The sequence below is a fragment of the Macrobrachium rosenbergii genome, chromosome 8 (genome assembly GCF_040412425.1).
Source record: "Macrobrachium rosenbergii isolate ZJJX-2024 chromosome 8, ASM4041242v1, whole genome shotgun sequence".
In the NCBI taxonomy this organism is placed as follows: domain Eukaryota; kingdom Metazoa; phylum Arthropoda; class Malacostraca; order Decapoda; family Palaemonidae; genus Macrobrachium; species Macrobrachium rosenbergii.
In genome coordinates, this window is record NC_089748.1 from 70,272,335 (window position 1) to 70,291,539 (window position 19,205).

The following is a 19,205-nucleotide window of genomic DNA, read 5'->3' on the forward strand; positions in this document are numbered from 1 at the left end:
ACTCATATGAGGAATCCCGTCCATTAAGGGTTAAAGTAAACACAGCAAACTATTTATAAAATGTATTTATTTTTCAATGCATATTAAATATTAAGGTACTGTATACAGTACTTAACTTCCCAGTTTTTCCCCATTTACTGTACAAAGCAAATGGGACTGCTTCAGCACTGTATGAGAGAAAGTGCATGTATGTACTTGAAAATAGGGGTAACTTGAATAGTTTTCACACTTAGCTGTAAGCCGTATATTTTTCAGGGTAATGTTTTAAGGTGACTTTGAAATGATATTAAAGTTTTTTATATAATAGTTTAAGGTATATTCTGCATAAGATGATAGTTTAAGGTATGAGAGAAAATGGATGTACAGTACTTGAAAATAGGAGTAACTTGAATAGTTTTCACACTTAGCTGTAATCCATATATTTTTAGGGGTAATATTGTAACATGACTTTGAAATGATACTAAAGTGTTTTAGATGATAGTTTAAGGTATATTCTGTGTAGGATAATAGTTTAAGGTATACATTTGATGTTTGAACCATTAAAACAAGCAGTTATAATGTTTTTAGAGGGGGTCTGGTTTTTGAACTATTTATATAGCCAGTTATAAGCATTTTTAGAGGAGGATGTCAAGTATTTGCAGATTTTAGCTATTCGTGGGTGTTTGAGGTCCCTATCCTCCCGTGTATATTTCCTTGCCGATCTTTTCTCCTTAGCGAGTAAGGGTATACAGTAATGTAACAATATATCAGTCCTATCCTACTTAACGTCAATTGTAACATAAATCCAGTAATTGTTTACTATTGTATGATGGTTGAAATTCAAGCAGAACGGCTGATGTTATCCAGTTCAGTTGGTCATAGCAAAACAGCTGTTTCTCATTCAGTTATTTATGGCTGTACACGTTTACCTAATGAGTATACTTTTATCATTCTCTTTTACATTTTTAACTTATTTAACTAGATGGGATAAAGAGATGGCGGAAAAGAGGTTAGTCTATTGTAATTTGGTCTCTCAAAAAAGGAACTCGCATGATACACAAGGTACATGATAAAATAATTTTTTATGGGTGAAAATTTGGGGGTCGCACAATATGCGAGATCGCACGTTACACGAGCATATACAGTATGTATCTATTTTTGTAATAACTGATCTCCTCTTTCTGTATTTCCCTTTACCTTCTGTTACTTCTTTGGAATCTTGAATTTCAAGTCCGTGGCCCCTGTGGGCTTGTTCCTTATGAATAGTATTCATCTTCTGAATAATAATAATAATAGTACAGGCAGTCCCTGGTTTACGATGGGGGTTCCGTTCAGCACGGAGTCGTGGCTTGTCGTTGTAAACCGAAAAATTGTCGAAAAACGCCAAAAATCCTAAGAAAACCTTGCTTTTAATGATCTGGGTGTATTGAAACCGATGTAAACTGCATTTTTATTGAGTTTTTATCAAAAAAACCTCCAGGTTTTATTCTGTTTTGAGCCATATTTCTTCCGTTGGTCGGGCGCACGACTCCTGCATCCTTGGAACGTGTCATAAACTAGGAAAAATTTCTGACACATATTTGAAAGCGCCAGAACCTTGGAACTTCAAAGCTGGACCGTCGCAACCTGAGGACTGCCTGTAATAATAATATGTATGTAATAATAATAATAATAATATTATTATTATTATTATTATTATTATTATTATTATTATTATTATTATTAGATACTGTATACAGTACTGGAGTTCCATTCCTGATGGCCATTCGTATCTTGAATTGTTCGTAAGTTGGTTTTTAATATGTAGTGTATAATTTTTTTTGATGTTTACATTCTTAAGTTAACTTGGGAGTTATAGATTATACTTTTTCACTGCATTTAAATCATGCAGTATTATAAAGAATTACTTTGGAGGCTAGAAAGGTAAAACTAAGAACATAAAAGATTCATGCAACATTCAGAATTTAGAATTTTTTCCATACTTTGAAAGCGTCCGATCCGATTTTGGAAGTTGATAAAATAAACAATGCACACTGCCATCTATTGACAAAAATTCATACTAAACATTTCCTATGGGGAGAGGAAGTATAGAAAATGGGAATTCATCACAGAACAGTTAGATCGGTGAGATAGAAATAATTGGGAATATTTTACGAGTATGAACGAGTATTCTTGTGGTTGTAAGAAGAATACTGTACATGGTAGTTAATCATGTGAATACTCAGGATAATCAGGGAAGGGGTGAAAGGAACGGGTTCTTCTTCTTCCTTGTGTTCTTCTGTGCTTTGCAAATATTCTTGCTAGTTTATGCAGCAACTAGACCAAGACAATTTGTAAAGAGGAATTGATGGCTAACATCCTTTAATTTGCAGATCTATCAAAAGAAGAAATTGAAAATTGAAAGGAATTTACAAAAGATGTATGGTATTACAGAGACAATAAACTTGAACAAATGCAAAAGAGGAATAGAACAAGCAAGGGAGCCGTTACAGATGCAAATCCCACCTACTAAATGCTACTGTACTACTACTAACAGAATAGGAGTACAGAGCAAACTTTGAACTTATGACCCTGTCTGTTCATATCTGGATGTTTTTAAGTAGGGTGGTGTCTGTACACTGTACTGTAAAAAATACAGTACTGTATATTCATGTTTTGTTAATTATTAGAAGTGCAGTATTTTTATTGCTAATAAATAGTTGAACCCGACCCCTGAGTTAACATTCTTAGGGGTGGCTAAATATTTTATTTTATTTAATAAATTACACCTTTTCAAAAACCAATGTTTTGATAACCTGAAAATATTGAAATTTATTAAATCTCTGACCATGTGGACATTAAATGAAATTAAGTGCTGATAAAGCAGCCAAAGTTGCAACTGCAGTGACTAGATGAACTGTACCTACTCCTGTCTGAGCTTTTTACCATCTCGAAAACCTATCATGTATCTATAATAACAAAATCTGAGTTGTCCTCCTGCAGATGACAGTAGGGGAGACGTGACACAGCCACCCACCCCCTGCAAACTGTTTTGTCTGGGCTGGGTGGGGGCAGGGTAGGTAGGGGAATGGGAGGGTAGGGGAGACATCCACCCTCCCCTGCAAACCTGTTTTTCTGCCCCTGGTGGGGGTGGGGTAGGTAGGGGATCAGGTGGATAGGGAAGACAACGGTGCTGTTCCAGCATGCACTACTCTTATATAATAAATGGCAGTCTGTATAGCAAATACAGTAAACCAGTGTGTGCTGGGAAATTACCTGACTAGTTTTTATATGCACAGTTGTTCACAGTTGATACATCACTGACTGCAATTATTTTATACTGGTACAGTATTTAGCAGAATGTGTTTTGTTTTGGTATTTCTTTTATAAGATTTTCAAGGCAAACCAGTTACAATTTATTGCAATTCGTGACAGCAGTAGACTCCAGACAAGTTTCAAAAGAACAGGAGACTCTTTTCCACCTTGCTGAGTATGCATCTGGGCAATCTTGTTTCCCAGAATTCTGTTTAGATTTTGCTTCTAAATCACTTTATTTACTATGTTACATTTCATTAATTTACATAACCTAAAATTTTCTCAAGGTTAAGATAGATTTTTCTGTATTTATTCCATTTTTGACCTTTTGTAAGTGTTAGTTTTGATGTACTAGTCTAGAACTCTTCAGGTAGTGTTTCTTTCTTTCCCCTGTTACTGCTAGTATGTCACTGGCCACATTGATTTGTTAATTAATTTAACTTTTATTTGTTTGTATGGAACTACAAATCATCACCTTTTATGTAGGAGTATCCTTCAGCTTGGTAGTCAACTGGTGACTAAAGGAGGAGTTGGAAAATACTCCTTACTCAAGTGCCATCACCAAACACTTTCATAGACTGCCATTGGATTAGGATGTTGTACTGTGCTCCTGTGGATCGTCAAGTTGGAACTTGTGTTTTGTTTACATGGAAAATAGTGTCATTAAGGGAAGTGTCAAGCTGTATCCGCACTGTTTACTAGTGTACTCCATTGTAGGAGTAGATTAATTTTGCTTCTGTCTAGGGAAGGTTTTACCTGTGGAGATATGCTGGAAGAGTTAACCCACCACTTCCACCTCACACCAAAGACTTCCGTATGAGGAGACAGGCTAGAAGAATTTGCCTACCACTTCCCCCTCGCACCATACACTTACATATTCATCCCCATATACATGTTTAGTTTTGACTGAGAGCAAGATATACACTTGAGGTGGGATTAATACATTTCCCTTACTATATCAATAAAATTACTTCAGATGTTAAAAAAGAATGATTAAAACTTCACTTAAATTAAAATGTTTTTGCATATGACGTCCTTTGGCAGCATTTCTGAGGAAGGGTCAATCAAAATTAATATTATCCTGTAAGAAATTTCTTAGTAAAATTCATTTGAAGTGAATTTTCACTAAGTGCTAGACTTTGTAAGTGTAAATTACATGCATCACAGAAAGAATTGATGATCGGTTGAAACCTTAAAGGGTACATGAGTAGGGCTTTTTCCTAGTGGTGGAATGCTGCTGCTTTACAGAAAATAACTGTCTTTTGACTCAGCTTTGTGCAGCAAGTATTATGCATGAGGAAAGTAAGAGGTTTGTATATTTAAATCATCCCTGTGGGTGGGTAATGCTCTGTGTATCTCACGTGGTGCATTGTAGGCATTACTAAAGGGTGTTTGCAGCATCCCTTTGGCCCCCTAGCTGCAACCATTTCATAGCCTTTGACTTTACCACCATTCCTGCTTTTTTTCTTCAGTCTTGCTGTCCAAACTTACTATTACTTCTTAGTGCATTTGTGGAGTTTTCTCCCAGTTCTACCTTTATATCCTAGTACTTCATCTCCTTTATTGCCTGGATCTCTTTATCTAGCTGTTCAACCACTCCAACTCTCTCATTTCACTGTCTTAAACACTGAATGGCTGAAAGTGCCCAAGACTTGGCTTGACACCCTAAAATCAAATCAAGTTAATATTTGAATCATAAGAATTATTTATAATTATATTTATTTTTCATATTAAACATTTCCTTGCAGGTGCACAAGTAATACTGATTTAGCTCTTCTAACAGCAAACCTCCTCTTGAAAGATGCTGGGGATGCTAATCCCAGTGTGAGAAGTTCTAGCATATTGGCCCTTGCTGCATTACCTGGAATTGAAGAAAGCACTGTAAGGGCTTTAACTGCTGCCCTTTCAGATCAAGCAGCTCAGGTAAATCAGATAAATTTACCATTTCTTTTTATGATTTTTCAGAATATTTGTGCACAGAAAGAATAATAGTTATTGCACCTCAAATTAAAGCAGACTATTAGGGGAATTAGCGGGTTGCATTTTATCTTGCTGTAAAGACATCTTTATTTTCACGACAAGAACAACTTTTCTAAAATTTGTAGTGTTTTGCATAAGTATGCTTATTATGTGTTTGCTATGTATTTTGGAGTTGATTTTTCTCTAACTCTTCAGAGAAAAACAGAACTAGAGAGGTTGCAAGGGACATGGACCACCTTGTGTAATTTCCTACCTGGAGTAGTATGTTAAAATATTCAGCAAGTAGATTGTTCTATTTAACTCTGACATATCTTTAAAAAATTTTCTGTTCATATGATGTACAAATAGGAGCCTTAAGTAGCCCATAATTTCAGTTGTAGAAAGACAAATGAAAAGATGTAGGGTATCACTCATTAATACAAAAATTCCTGAAGATTACATTGTTACTCTTGGAAAGTTTTTCCAGTATTGTAAAATTGTTAAAAAAACCCACCAAATCACATTTTTAGCCTTCTACAGAGCCCATTAAGGGGATTTGTTCGTAAGTGAACGATGAAGAATAAGGCAAGTTAAAGCAATAGGATAGCAAGTTAGGAATAGGCTAAAAGGAATAAGTGAAAATAAAATACAGAAAGCAATATAGCTAGGAGCTTAAGAGTTGCTATAAAGAAACTAAAAATCCATCTTCAGTGTGTAGGGCCAAGTAAACTGTAGATTGTACCCCCCTACAGGCTTTAAAAGGAGTAAGATGCCCCTCAAGTGAGGTGTAAGTAACATTGTCACCTTTCCTTACTTTGAAGCTTGAATGTCATCTTGTGGACAGTGGTAACTGCTCGGAATTTTAACATTTTAATCACTACCCTAGTATTTTTTCATTCATCTGTATTTTTCTTATTCATCTGTATACTATGCATTTTCATCACAAACTCATCAATCATAATTAGCCTATATGTGGAGTATCTAATGTCCACGTGTTTAACTATCTTTTGTCTGTCAGACAGAAAAAGAATGACAATCCACACAGGCTTTTCACTTGGAACCTGCTTGTTTGCTTAACAGCTCTTCAGTTTTCTTAGTCATAATATTTTCCCTTTTTGCATCGAATCAATGAACCTCTTTTACTTAATTGATTCAGTGTTAAATTCTGTATTTCTCAGCTAATAATATATGTACAGTATTTTCAATCACTGGTAATTAAGTATGAGTAGCTACTACTGTACTTAGTTTTTTGTTCAAGTGACTTCTGCTTGAAAACATATGTACAGTATAACAGAAGAAATGTGTATATACATCAGGTACTGTATTCACAATTGTGCTTGAATCCTCAAAGCAGTGGAAGATGGCTACATTCAAATCTAAATTCCATGAAAAAAAGGCAAGATGAATAAGTAAAAAAAAATATATATGAAAAAGTCAAGGAGAAAGGAAGAGACATGCAGATAAGCAGGAATTTGAAAGAAAGATTAGGGTGTAATGCTTCTTCAGCATCTTCCACCCTAGGAGTGTTCTGACCCTGCAAGCATTAAATGTTTGATCAACATCTTACTTATTCACAAATAGATCATATGTAGCCTTTTTATATCACTCACACACTGCCAGGTAATACAAAAACATTGCACTGTAGTTTTTATCAACCCAATTTCATCAGGTCTTAATTTGCCTTTGATTTGAAGATGCAGACATCTGTAGATCTGTATTGAATACAATATGTAAACATCAGTCATTACTGTCTCAGTCATAAGGTTCCAAAAATGGCTGCCATGTTACGGTATTATTGGGTAATATGTAGTTTTTGTATTTTCATATTATGTGGACATTCCTTTCTAGTATTATCAGTCACTCTCAGCAATCCTAGGTAGGACTAATTATGCTTGTAATTTGTAAATAATTATTGCTGCATATTTTTTCATGGTGCTTTGTTTTGGTATGTATCTTATGCTTCAGCAAACTGTCAAGGTATTCCCTGACCCATGCATTCCTTTTGTTTTATGTAAGTTACTGTATGACAAAGCCTTTAATTAAATTTGTTCCAGTTGTATCAAACCATGTTAGTGAGTTCTCTCCATTTTGGTCTTTTAAGAATTTGCTTTCCTTCCAGATTGTTAATTTTTACTTTGTTGCGGTTACATGGCACACTGTAAATGGCAATAAAGGGTCTTCACAGCATCCCTTTGGCCACTGTTACGTTGCTTTCTGCCTTTTTGCCTAATATCTTCGGTCACTTCCTAATTAGCTATTCTAGCTATTCAACTTCTTTTTCATTACCTTTCTCCAACTTTCACCTCTCATGTGAGAACATATTCTTCAGGGAAGACCTGTCAGTTTAGAAATGTGACTCAGTGACCATATTAAACTAATATTTTGTATAATGATAATTACTTGATGCTGTTTCCTTGAACCTCTTCAGAGGTTTGTAATAAGAAGTACTCTATTTATAGTGGATTCTCAGTAGATCCAGAGCAGGATTAACCAGGATTTTTCCCATAACATACAAATTAAAATCAAAATCACATATCTCAGATCTAGTCTGGCCATGCCTAGCATTAGGTCCTCCTCCTGTTTATCCCCCCTCCTCATTCTGCCTTGGTTTCAGGCAGCTAAAGTCACCAAGACCTTCATAAGCATTTAATTTGATCTATGGAAGAGATGTTTAGTAGCTGCCCAAGTCCATTTAGTTTTGAACCAGTTACTTTGGTAATCCTCCTTACACAAATATCTATCCCACCCTTGTCCAGTTTGAGAGAATTTTCTGACCACTAATAAAAACTGCAATTCAAGACTTGACCAACCCAGCTTAGAGAAAGATGTTCCAGTAGTTAAAAAATATTAGCTTCTGTGCTGACATCTTTACTCTCATTACATTTTCTTCCTTAGGTTAATTCTTCACACATTCTTTGGACATAGCCCGGAGGTTTTGACCACATCATGCTCAAAGTAGATCACAGTTACATGTTTGGGTAGTATGGCGACTATGGCAGCAGTGTTTTCATTTGAGGAGTTTTGGAATACCTGCATTTTGTCTTAATGATTTGCTGTCATAAATTTCACTATTTTTTCATATCTTTTGGAGTCAAGTACATTATTGTAGAGTATTTGTTAGTTCCTCATCTCATGATAAAACCACCACTCTATGTACGCTGTTCCTGATGTCATGACAGATAACTTGAAGGTTTGCGTTGCCCATTTTTGTAATTGGCATTCATTAAGCTTTCTACTGTAATTTGAAGTTTAGTTATAGTTTTAACAATTCATTTGTTCTCTTATTTCCATACATTTGTTCTCTTATTTCCATAAAGGAAATGTCCTTCAAAGGACATGTTGATAGCATGTATTTTTAGTTCTGATTTGTTATATTTAAGTATGTTTACAATTTATTTTATTGCAACCCCAATAATCATATAGCACTTTAGTTCCTCACTTATGAAAGGTCAGGTTCTGACAGTTGCATTGTAAGTAAATTATTTTGTAGGTCGCACTATTACAGGTAGTTGGATATTTTCTGTAGCATATTCACCATCAGTAAGTTCCAGTGTACATATACAATAGTTTTTTAACCAAACATATCTAGTACAGTATTGTTTACTTTAATCACATTTAATAGGATACCGTCTTTACGTGTTAATTGTAATAAATTGTGCTTTTGTAAAGTTGAAATATGAAAGACACTTTGTTCTGTTCTGTATCCAGATGTAAAAGGATTATAAATCAAATTGATGAATTCTCCCATACAATGAGTATGCTGCATTTTCTTGCTTATCATAAGTTTGATGTTTTTTTTTCTTGGCCTGGGTGGTAATGGCTATTGGTGAATCTCTTACTTCTGCCTCAATGAATGTGTCTCTTTCCAATCCTACCATGGTTACAGTATCTTCTGTTGTTTCCAAGCTAGATATTATTCTAGCTACTTAGCTTTCTAAGGATGTGTCGTATGGGAATGGTCTCAAGTCTGTTGACTAGCTTTCAGACGAGGCAGGAGAGCCGTTGTAACTCCTCTTCCCCCCACCTCCCAACATTTCCCCATTTTCTTGTAGTGCTGTTTCCTTTTGTGCAGCTGACTTGTGTCAACTCAGCTGAGTCACTTCAGACTGCATTTCCCCGCCTCCCTTTCATTGAGACGCAGATGCATTACGGATACTCGGCTGCTGTTGCCTCGGGTCGCCTTCTGTCACCAGATTTTGCCTCCTGTCATTCGCTGTCACCCTCTGGTGTAAGAAGAGTTTGATTTGGAGGAATCTCCTTCAGTTTCTCGATGCCTGCTGGAGCATTGCACTTGACTTTCTCCTCATTTAGTCAAGGAAGGAGCCATGTAGAGAATAGATTTCAGTTGTCATCGACTATTTCGGTTACCTTTATAAAGTATTTGGAGAAGAGAATCCAAGATTTCTCCTTCGATTAGAGCATGTTTCATAAGTTTTCTTGTACTGTGAAGCACAAAGCACTTTTTAAGTCTGCTGGCGCTTGTCTTCTGGGTGTTTTTTTTTAAAGTCACAGAGAACCACCTCTTATGATACAGGCTGAAGATGCGGTTTCTTCGTCTTGTTCCTTTGAAGAAATGAACTTGAATTGACAAATGCTTTGGACATACTGAAATGGAGTTTGTTGCCCAGGTCTCTGTTTAGATTGTTGAAGTTTTTATCTTTTACTGAACTTTTGCTCAGTATAATTGCTTCTTGTCTGCATCAGCTTTGAGAGGTTGAGGTGCCAGCTTAATGTTGGTGTGGTGCCAGTGGGATTTTCGTGAGGAAGGGTGTTAGTTTTTAATGCCCAGTTAATTGCAGGTAAATGTTCTCATGCTTATACTAACTCATTTTGGAAGAAGTGAGAACACTTACGCTCCTATCTGTAGTAAAGGTTTATGTTGTGCAGGATATGGCAGCTGTTTTGGTTTCTTCTGCAAGTCGCCTTCTAAGTCTGATTCTCTTTAAGGCTATAAGGGAGGATATGTTGGTACAAATCGTATTTTATACCTTCCGGGGATTGTTTCAGCCCTCAGGTTCCTGTAGATGGCCAAGTGCAGGCCTCCTGGCATGCTTGGAGACACTGAGAAGCAGAACCTTAAATTGTGGAGGCACGGGGGGGGGGAGAGTTCATGAATGATTCCTTTTAGGTTCCCCTCCACTGGTTTAGTCTGCTATAGTTGTTCCTTTGTGTCTTCTCCAGCAGAAGTATCTCATTCTTTGGTAGGAGGTTGTAAATTAGAGAGAAAGAAATGAAGCAAGTGTCGGTAATTCACTGGGATTTTACCTTTGACTTTTTCCTAGCGCCATAAGGAACTGGAGATTGGCACCCAGTGTTGGACATATCAAGACTGTCCCCATGCTTTTTGGGTTTTCCAACATGGTTTTAGTGACTTTCCAAAAGAATGATCAGATGTTTCGGTGGACATGCAGGAGACATTTTTCTCATACCAGCACATCCTCAGTCAAGCAAGTTCTTCAAGGTGTATCTGCAAAGAAGGCATTGCTGTTCAAGGCGCTTTGTTTCGGCTCGTGCACAGTTCCTCTGTAAGTATTACAAAGAATTTGTTGCCCAGTGGCAGATGGTGTTGACTTTTAGGAGCAAGAATTCTTTTCTACTGAGTCAACTGGTTCAAGTGGCCTACTCTGTTAACAGTATTCCAAAGGCTAAGGGTCTGTTGCTTCACCTGGCTCAGTCTCTGTGCTTTATTATTTGCAGTCAACTTCCCTAACTCCTCGTCAGTACATTCTTATCTGGCATTGTGGGAATACTTGCAGTTTGCAGGCTTATCTGTTAGAAGACAATAGGCACTTCTTGCTTCTCAAAGAATTTTAGTCCTTAAGGAAGCTTCCTATGTGGTAAGGGCTTTCTTTGTTAGGAAACATGGCCTACTGGGGAATTTGTCAGAATAATCAGGCAAAGTTATAGTACAGTCTCAGCATAAGAGATTACAACTTACAGCTAACGTTCATAAAATTTGTAAGTAATCCAGGACCATCATTGTCACCAGGTTCTGTAGGAAGGATGCCAAAACTAAGAGTTGATTATTTTATTCTTAAACCTGTGTCCAGGTTTTGGTTTTTCCCTCTGTCTTGTAACACAAAACAAAGAATTTTGACAAGTGTCATTACACTGACTTACAATACTTACAATACACTGTAGAATGGTAAAACTACGCCTGGTGAAGCTTACAAGACATCATGGTGGTGGAAAGACCATCGAAGATTCCTAGTAGGATTGCTTCTTTGAGTGAAATGAATAACATATTGGTTCAATAGTTCATTCTGCGAAAGGAACCTGACTTCCTCTTGGGAAATCTCTGTGCTGCTAAAAAGTTTTGAACAGTCTTGTTCTCCTAGAGAACTTAAACCACCTACCTGGGATCTGACTCTGGTGCTAGGTAGTCTCACTCAAGCCCCTTACAAACCATTGCGACAGTCTTCAGACAGAAACTTGAGCCTCAAGACAGGTTTTCTTCTAGCCTTGGCTTCATCAAAGAGAATGGGCGAACTCCATAGTCTGGCTTTTGATGTTAAAGATACCAGGGGTTAGGGGTTGGTAGGTGTCGAAACTTTGACAAGAGAGATTGTACTTTTCCAGCAAGTTATGGTATACCTGTAGTTTTATGTATTCTCTTTAAATTTACATGAAATGGAAATGCGTATTATGTAGAAGAAGGATATTATGTTTTGTTGTGCTTGTATTTAGTAATGAAAAGCGTTGTTTTGGCCGTTTCGTGTATTTAATTGTAAGTATACGGGTAATAGTGCTTAACTACTGGCATTGGTTGTTTGTTCGGTGGTTAGTCGAGTGTTTGGTGTTGGTCAAAGACGGTTGTGAGGGTCAGTCTCTGCACAGCCTTGATACATTGTGGTTCGAGCTAGTAAGGGCTCCAGAGGGAAATGCAGCCATAGTTGTCGGTGCCTTCAAATCCACTTAAGTATTCTTTTTCATCTTAAAGTACATTTAAGGAAAAATTCCTTTAGGAGATATGCATATCTAAATGTAAGGAGAATTTCTTGAGGTGTGCTTTGGATATATCGATATAATCACAATTTGAACTAGCATAAGAAAGAAGTAACCTGGGTGTCATAGTATAAGACTTAGGCTATGATTAGGTTAGTACATTTCGAATTGTTTGGGCTATACAATAACACTGACGATTTGAAATGCTCTACTTATTCTGAATGAGTTAGGATAAATTGGTGCTGTGACCAGGATCGCAGTGATTGGTTGTTATAACAGTGATCTGTATTGTTGGTGTTTATGAAATTTTAAGGTGTTGTGTTACTTGGTGATAAAGTTAAAAACGTGACCGGCTGATGGTGGCGGCCATTTTAGAATTAGTTGTGTGTTAGCCTAGCCTGAAATGGATAAGATACTTAAGTGAAATTTAATTTGAAATAAAACATTATGTTGTACATTGTATACATATGTGTGTAGTCAGGGTGACATATATAAAATATATATATATATAGTGATCTATATATATGATATAATATATGAAGATATATATATATATATATATATATATATATATGTATGTATGTATGTATGTATGTATGTATGTATGTTGTATGTATGTATGTATGTATGTATGTATGTATGTATGTATATATATATGTATATATATATATATATATATATATATATATATATATATATATATATATATATATATATATATATATATATATATATATATATATTTTTTGAGCTGGCAGTTTGTACACTTTAGTAACTAAGAATTTGTATATTTGTTGTTGGTAAATCATAGGCTACGATGTCTGACCTGGAAGAATTAAAGAGGAGAGTGGGGTGGGTTAAGTCTGTGATATCTAACTGGTCAAAAAAGGTTGAACCCACTATTGATGCAGGTGATATCAGTAGTATTTCTTCATTGAGAGATTCCTTGAAGGAATATTTGCAGAAAATCCAGGAATTGGATAATGAAATACTGGATCTAACAGATCCTGTAGGACAACCTGACCAAATTATGAATCAAGCTGAATATAGCCTAAAGGGAGGCACTGAAATTCATAGACTAAATTCCTCCATCACAAGTCTTCTAGCTGTAAGAGGTGAACCTAGTGCACCGATATTGCCTGTTAAAGGTAGTGTAAAGTTACGTAAGTTAGACCTCAAACATTTCGATGGTGATGTATCGGAATGGAATTCATTTTGGGAACTTTATGAAGTATCAGTACACCAAAGTACTGATTTTGAGAATATACATAAGTTTTCTTATTTGAAGGGCCTGTTGGAAGGTGAGGCTCTGGAACTGATATCTGGTTGTAAATTAGAAGGTTATAAATATTTACAAGCAGTGACCCTGTTAAAAGAGACTTATGGCAGAAAAGACGAAACCAAGTTGTGTTTAGTTGGAAAACTCTTCCAAACCGAGACTCCCAAGGCAGATGCAGAATCGCTACAAGGTTTTAGAGCACAATTTGAATGCTGCATAAGATCATTGGAGAGTGAGCAGCTGGAACTGAGTGAATTGTATACCATCTTGCTTTACACCAAACTACCTAGTAGTGTAAGTGAAATAGTAAAACGAAGGTGTGGAGAAGATTGACTGAAATTTGACACCTTTAAAAATATCTTGAAGAACAAATACACAATCTGAGGGCTTTTCCACAGACTGAACCAGCAAAAGCTAATACCTTAACAAGGGTATCTGCTTTTGCAGTAGAACAAGGGCAATCTGTGAGACCAAAAAAACATTGGTGAGGCCTAAAGAAAGTACTGTATGAACTAAGCCAAGGTAAACCAGGTTAAAGAATGTGCACTTTGCGGAGGCAATCATATATGGACACATTGTAAGTCCTATGTAACCAGAGGAGGAAAGATGGAATGACTCAGGACTCTGGGTCTGTGTTTCATATGCACATCCAATAAACACTTCAGTTCTGACTGTGACAGGCAAGGTTGTAATAATGGCTGCACTAATAGACATCATAGTGCTATATGCAATCGAAATCAGCCAAATAAATCTAAGGTAGGTGGGGTATAAGTTGGAACTCTCTCTTTGACGAATACCGGACAGGGAAATAAGACGACTAGGAAGTCGATCTTACCTACAGCCACAATAACCCTAAAGGGTAAAAGAGGTCGCATTGTGCGAAAGAGAGGGTTGTTAGATACCTGAGCTGAGAGATCATTTATAAAGAAAAATGCTCTTGAGGGACTCCACTATAAAAGCAAGGGAGTTGAAAATACATCATTGAGAGGTTACTTAACTTCTGCACCAGTTAAGGAATATGAAATGGTGAACATCGCTTTACCTCACCGGGGTAGATTAATAAATATGGATTGTATAGAGGTAGACGAGCTACCAGAATATACAAAGAAATTCAACATTAAGAAGAACTTAAGGTTGTTGTGTAGAATGAAAATCGGCTTGTCTGATAAAGATTTTGATCTACCCGTAGAGAAACAGTCGCCTATTGAATTGTTAATAGAGGTTGACAATGTGTACATCTTACACCCAGGGTTTAGGAAATTTGAAAATTTAGTATTGCTACCAACCATATTTGGTTACTTGGTAACCGGAACATGTAGTTCACCTCCCACCAAGGAGACTCATGTTTCCATTTTAAAACTGGCAGTAGAAACCGACAACATAATTATGGTTGAAGGGGCTACTCATTTAAAGGATCCAAAGGAAGATCTACTCATTTAAAGGATCCAAAGGAAGATCTACTCATTTAAAGGATCCAAAGGAAGATCTTGAAACTTTATGGAGTTTAGATCATTTAGGTATTGACTGCAGTGAAATAACGGAACAGGAATGGGAGGTATTTGAGAACTTTGAGAGTACTATAACTTATTCTGAAATTGACAAACAGTATGTTGTGGCATTTCCATGGAAAGGCAATAAAAGGGGATTAAATTCCAACTTTGGGTTGGCTTTGAATAGATTAAAACAACAGTGTGTCAAATTTCAGAAGGACAGTCAGTATCTAGAACACTACCAGAAAATCCTGAAGGATCAGGACGATAGGAGATTCATAGAGAGAGTGGAGTATTGTGAAACAGAGGAAGACTCTCATTTCTTGGCACATCATGTGCCAAGAAATGACAGTGCAACAACCCTTATTAGGATAGTATTTGACTGTTCGGTCAGACAGGGGAAAAGTGGGTTAAGCTTGAACGATTGTTTGTGGACGGGACCACATATAACTGCTGACCTGCTCAAAGTTCTGCTGCAGTTTAAAACAAAATCGTTTGCCTGTATTAGTGACATAGAGAAGGCATTTTTAATGGTGCAGCTCAGGGAAGAAGATAGAGACTATACTAGGTTTTTATGGTTGGGAGATCCAACAGGCCCAAACAGTAAATTGTTAGTGTATAGGTTTCAAGTTGTTTTATTTGGAGCTACATGTTCTCCCTTTCTGCTGAATGCAACGATTAAGAAACACCTATCTATGGTAGAAGGTGATGTAGAAAGGATAAAAAGAGGACTATATGTAGATAACCTGCAGTTCACCAGCAATGATGATAATGAACTGGTAAATTTTTTCTTTGAAGCAAATAATATATTTGCACAGGCACATCTATATCTGAAATAATGGACAAGTAATAATGACTCATTGCAAACTATTGGTAGAGCAATGGGATTAATGCCAGAACACAAACAACTCATAAGGTCTTAGGTCTGAACTGGCACAAAGGAAAAGATACCTTGACATTACAACCGATTAAGTTAAATAAATCCAGCCAGACTAAGAGTGAGAACTGTTGCACGGATTTACGGTCCATTAAGAGTGCTTCTACTTGTTACTATTAGGGCAAGGATATACCTGCAGAATTTGTGGAAGCAACAACTGGATTGGGATGAACAACTCCCAGACCCATTGCAGAACCAATGGGTTGAGTTATCTGAAGACTTGGAAAAATATCTTGATATTTCCTTTCCTAGGAATACTAGCCTAGGAAAGGGGGACCCCGTACACACATTCTGCAATGCCAGTGAGGTAGCATATATGGTTGTGTAGCCTATAGAGTTAAGAACAAAAACTCTTATTTAATAATGGCAAAGGCAAGAGTAGCGCCCATGAAAAAATTAACTGTTCCAAAACTTGAGTTGATGGCATTGTTGCTAGCAGCAAGAATGGCCAAATTTATTGAAGAATCCTTGAAAAATAGAATACAGGAAATAAACTCTTTTAATTCCAAAGGAGGTCTTGTCCTATGTGCCTACAGATGATAATCCCAGTGACTGGTTGACACATAGGAAAAGGACAGAAATGATCTTGGATAGTTCTTTCTGGTGGGAGGGACCCTCTTGGTTAAAAAATTCCTCATGGCCAATAGATAGGCCATGGATTGGTGGATCACTTGTGCAGGGTAGGGAAGGGAACATTTTGGTCAATACTGTAGGGGACAGCCTGAATGGTAATACTCACTTGCTGAATTGGGAGAGTTTCAACAAGGTTAAAAAGGTCTATGGAACCACATCATGGATCCTACGATTTTTGAACAATTGTAGGAGTTCAACCAGTATGAAGAGGCATGGTGAATTGACCTTGGAAGAACTCCAAGAGGCAAAGAATAAGACTATTGGCATCATACAAAGGGAATTTTCCCAAGAGGAATACAAAAGTTTGATAGTATTGCCATCATACAAAGGAAATTTTTACAAGAGGAATATGAAAGTTTGATGAAGGGGTTAAGAAAACCAAAACTAGCTCTCGTACACCAGTTGAATCTTTACCTGGACAACGGGGTAATAAGGTATAAGGGTAGACTAGAACACGCATAGTTAACCAAATCTGCTAAGTTTCCCATAATGTTGCCGAAGAGTTGCTATGTTACTCGGGTAATTATTAAAGAACATCATGATGCTAATGCTCATATGGGTGTAAATGCAACTGTGGCAAGTGTCCGACAGGAGTTCTGGAACCCACAGATAAGACAATTAACTAAGAGTATAATACACCATTGTGTTATTTGTAGGATAATGCAGGGGAGGCCATATAGGCCCAATATAGTTCCTCCATTACCTGAGTTCAGGGTGCACTGTAAGCAACCTTTTAATACCACATGCGTGGACTACACCGGCACATCATGGGTTAAGGGAAAAGGACAAATACCTGAGAATGCTTATATCATCTTATTTACATTCCCGATAACCAGAGGCATACATGTGGAGCTAGCTGATAACCAGTCCTGTGACTCGTTCCACAGGAGTTTTAGAAAATTCTGCAGCAGAAGAGGTTTCCCAGCACTCATGTTAAGTGACAACACCACCACATTTGTAGCGCCATCAGAATACCTAAGACCATTTTGGAGAATCCCAGGGTAAAGGAATATCTGTTAGATATAAAATTTAACTGGAAGTTCATTCCAGCGAGAGCACCGTGGTATGGTGCTATATGGGAAAGGCTGATAGGACTTCTTAAGTCATGTCTAAAAAAGATCATAGGCCAAGCCCTACTCAGTTTTGAGGAACTGACCTGTGTGCTGGCGGAGCTGGAAGGAATTATCAATGACAGACCATTAAGTTACACGCCTGGGGTTTGAATCAGTTGGAAATTTTAACCCCTAACCATTTGATCCTTGGACAAAAACTTAAGCCCTTCCCAAGAGAAGTAGTAAATTGGGAAGAGATCTCCGATGACCCTACCTATTGATGGAGAGAGTTCACCGAGAAAAGATTCCTGTATGTATCCAAGTTGTGTGACGACTTGTGGAAAAGATGGGAGAGATATTATTTAACAACGTTAAGAGAGACCCATTGAGTAGGAATAGTGCATGGCTCTTGGCCCAGGATAGGGGAAGTTGTCCTCATTCAGGACGAGGGGCCAAGGAGCAAGTGGAAGTTGGGCCAAGTGATCGAGTTACAAGTGGGGTGAGACAAGGTCCCAAGAGGGGCTGTTCTAAGAATGGCACTTAGCTGGCTTATGAGACCTGTAATTAAGTTATACCCCTTAGAGCTGTGGCAGGAGATAAGGGAAATTAATCCTGCGACAGAAGATGTTCAGTCAAGCACCCACCCGAGCAGAAGGACTGCTTAAATACCTGCAGAAGCCAGAAAGGCATTAATAAGAACAGGGCTATTGTAAATAATGTAGGCATAATTTTTTATTGCGGGGGAGTATGTCGAGACTTCAACAAGAGAGATTGTACTTTTCCGCAAGTTGTGTATAGTTTTATGTATTCTCTTTAAATTTACGTAAAGTGGAAATGCATATTACGTAGAAGAAGGATATTATGTTTTGTTGTGCTTGTATTTAGTAATGAAAAGTGTTGTTTTGGCTGTTTTGTGTATTTAATTGTAAGTATACGGGTAATAGTGCTTAACCACCGGCATTGGTTGTAGAGTGTTTGGTGTTGGCCAAAGACAGTTGTAAGAGTGTCAGTCTCTTCACAGCCTTGATACAGTGTGGTTCGAGCTAGTAAGGGCTCCAGAGGGAAATGCAGCCATAGTTGTCAGTGCCTTCAAATCCACGCAAGTATTCCTTTTCATCTTACAGTACATTTAAGGAAAAATTCCTTTAGGAGATATGCATATCTAAATGTAAGGAGAATTTCTTGAGGTGTGCTTTGGATGAGGATTACGAAGTAGAGATTGTGCTCCCGCCAATTTGATTCTACTGTATTTCAAGCTAGGAACATTGAATGCACAAACAGTAAGTTCATATCGTTTATGTTTAGATTAATACACAACACAATATATTGATATATTTGCAATTTAAACTAGCATAAGAAAGAAGTAACCTGGGTTTCGTAGTATAAGACTTAGGCTACAATTAGGTTAGTGTGTTTTGAATCGTTTGGGCTATACGATAACACTGACAATTTGAAATACTCTACTTATTCTGAATGAGTTGGAATGGTAGGCTTCGAATTTGTCTTGGAATTTATTGCTAAGACTCAAAACCTCTCGGTTCATGATGACAGATTTGTTTCCTTTTCCATCCCATCCCTTGGGGATTTTGTTGACAATGATCCAGATGAGTTACTATGTCCTGTCAGGGCACTGTGTA

At 37.2% G+C, this 19,205-nt stretch overlaps 1 protein-coding gene across 1 annotated transcript in view; it reads left to right on the plus strand.

Annotated features, from left to right (window-relative positions):
- Positions 1-19,205, plus strand: part of LOC136840962 (AP-4 complex subunit beta-1-like) — a 105,828-nt gene that overhangs the window by 75,996 nt on the left and 10,627 nt on the right. Inside the window, exon 3 of the mRNA XM_067107950.1 lies at positions 5,022-5,196. Coding sequence (XP_066964051.1) covers positions 5,022-5,196 — 175 coding nt within the window. The remainder of the gene's footprint in view (positions 1-5,021; positions 5,197-19,205) is intronic.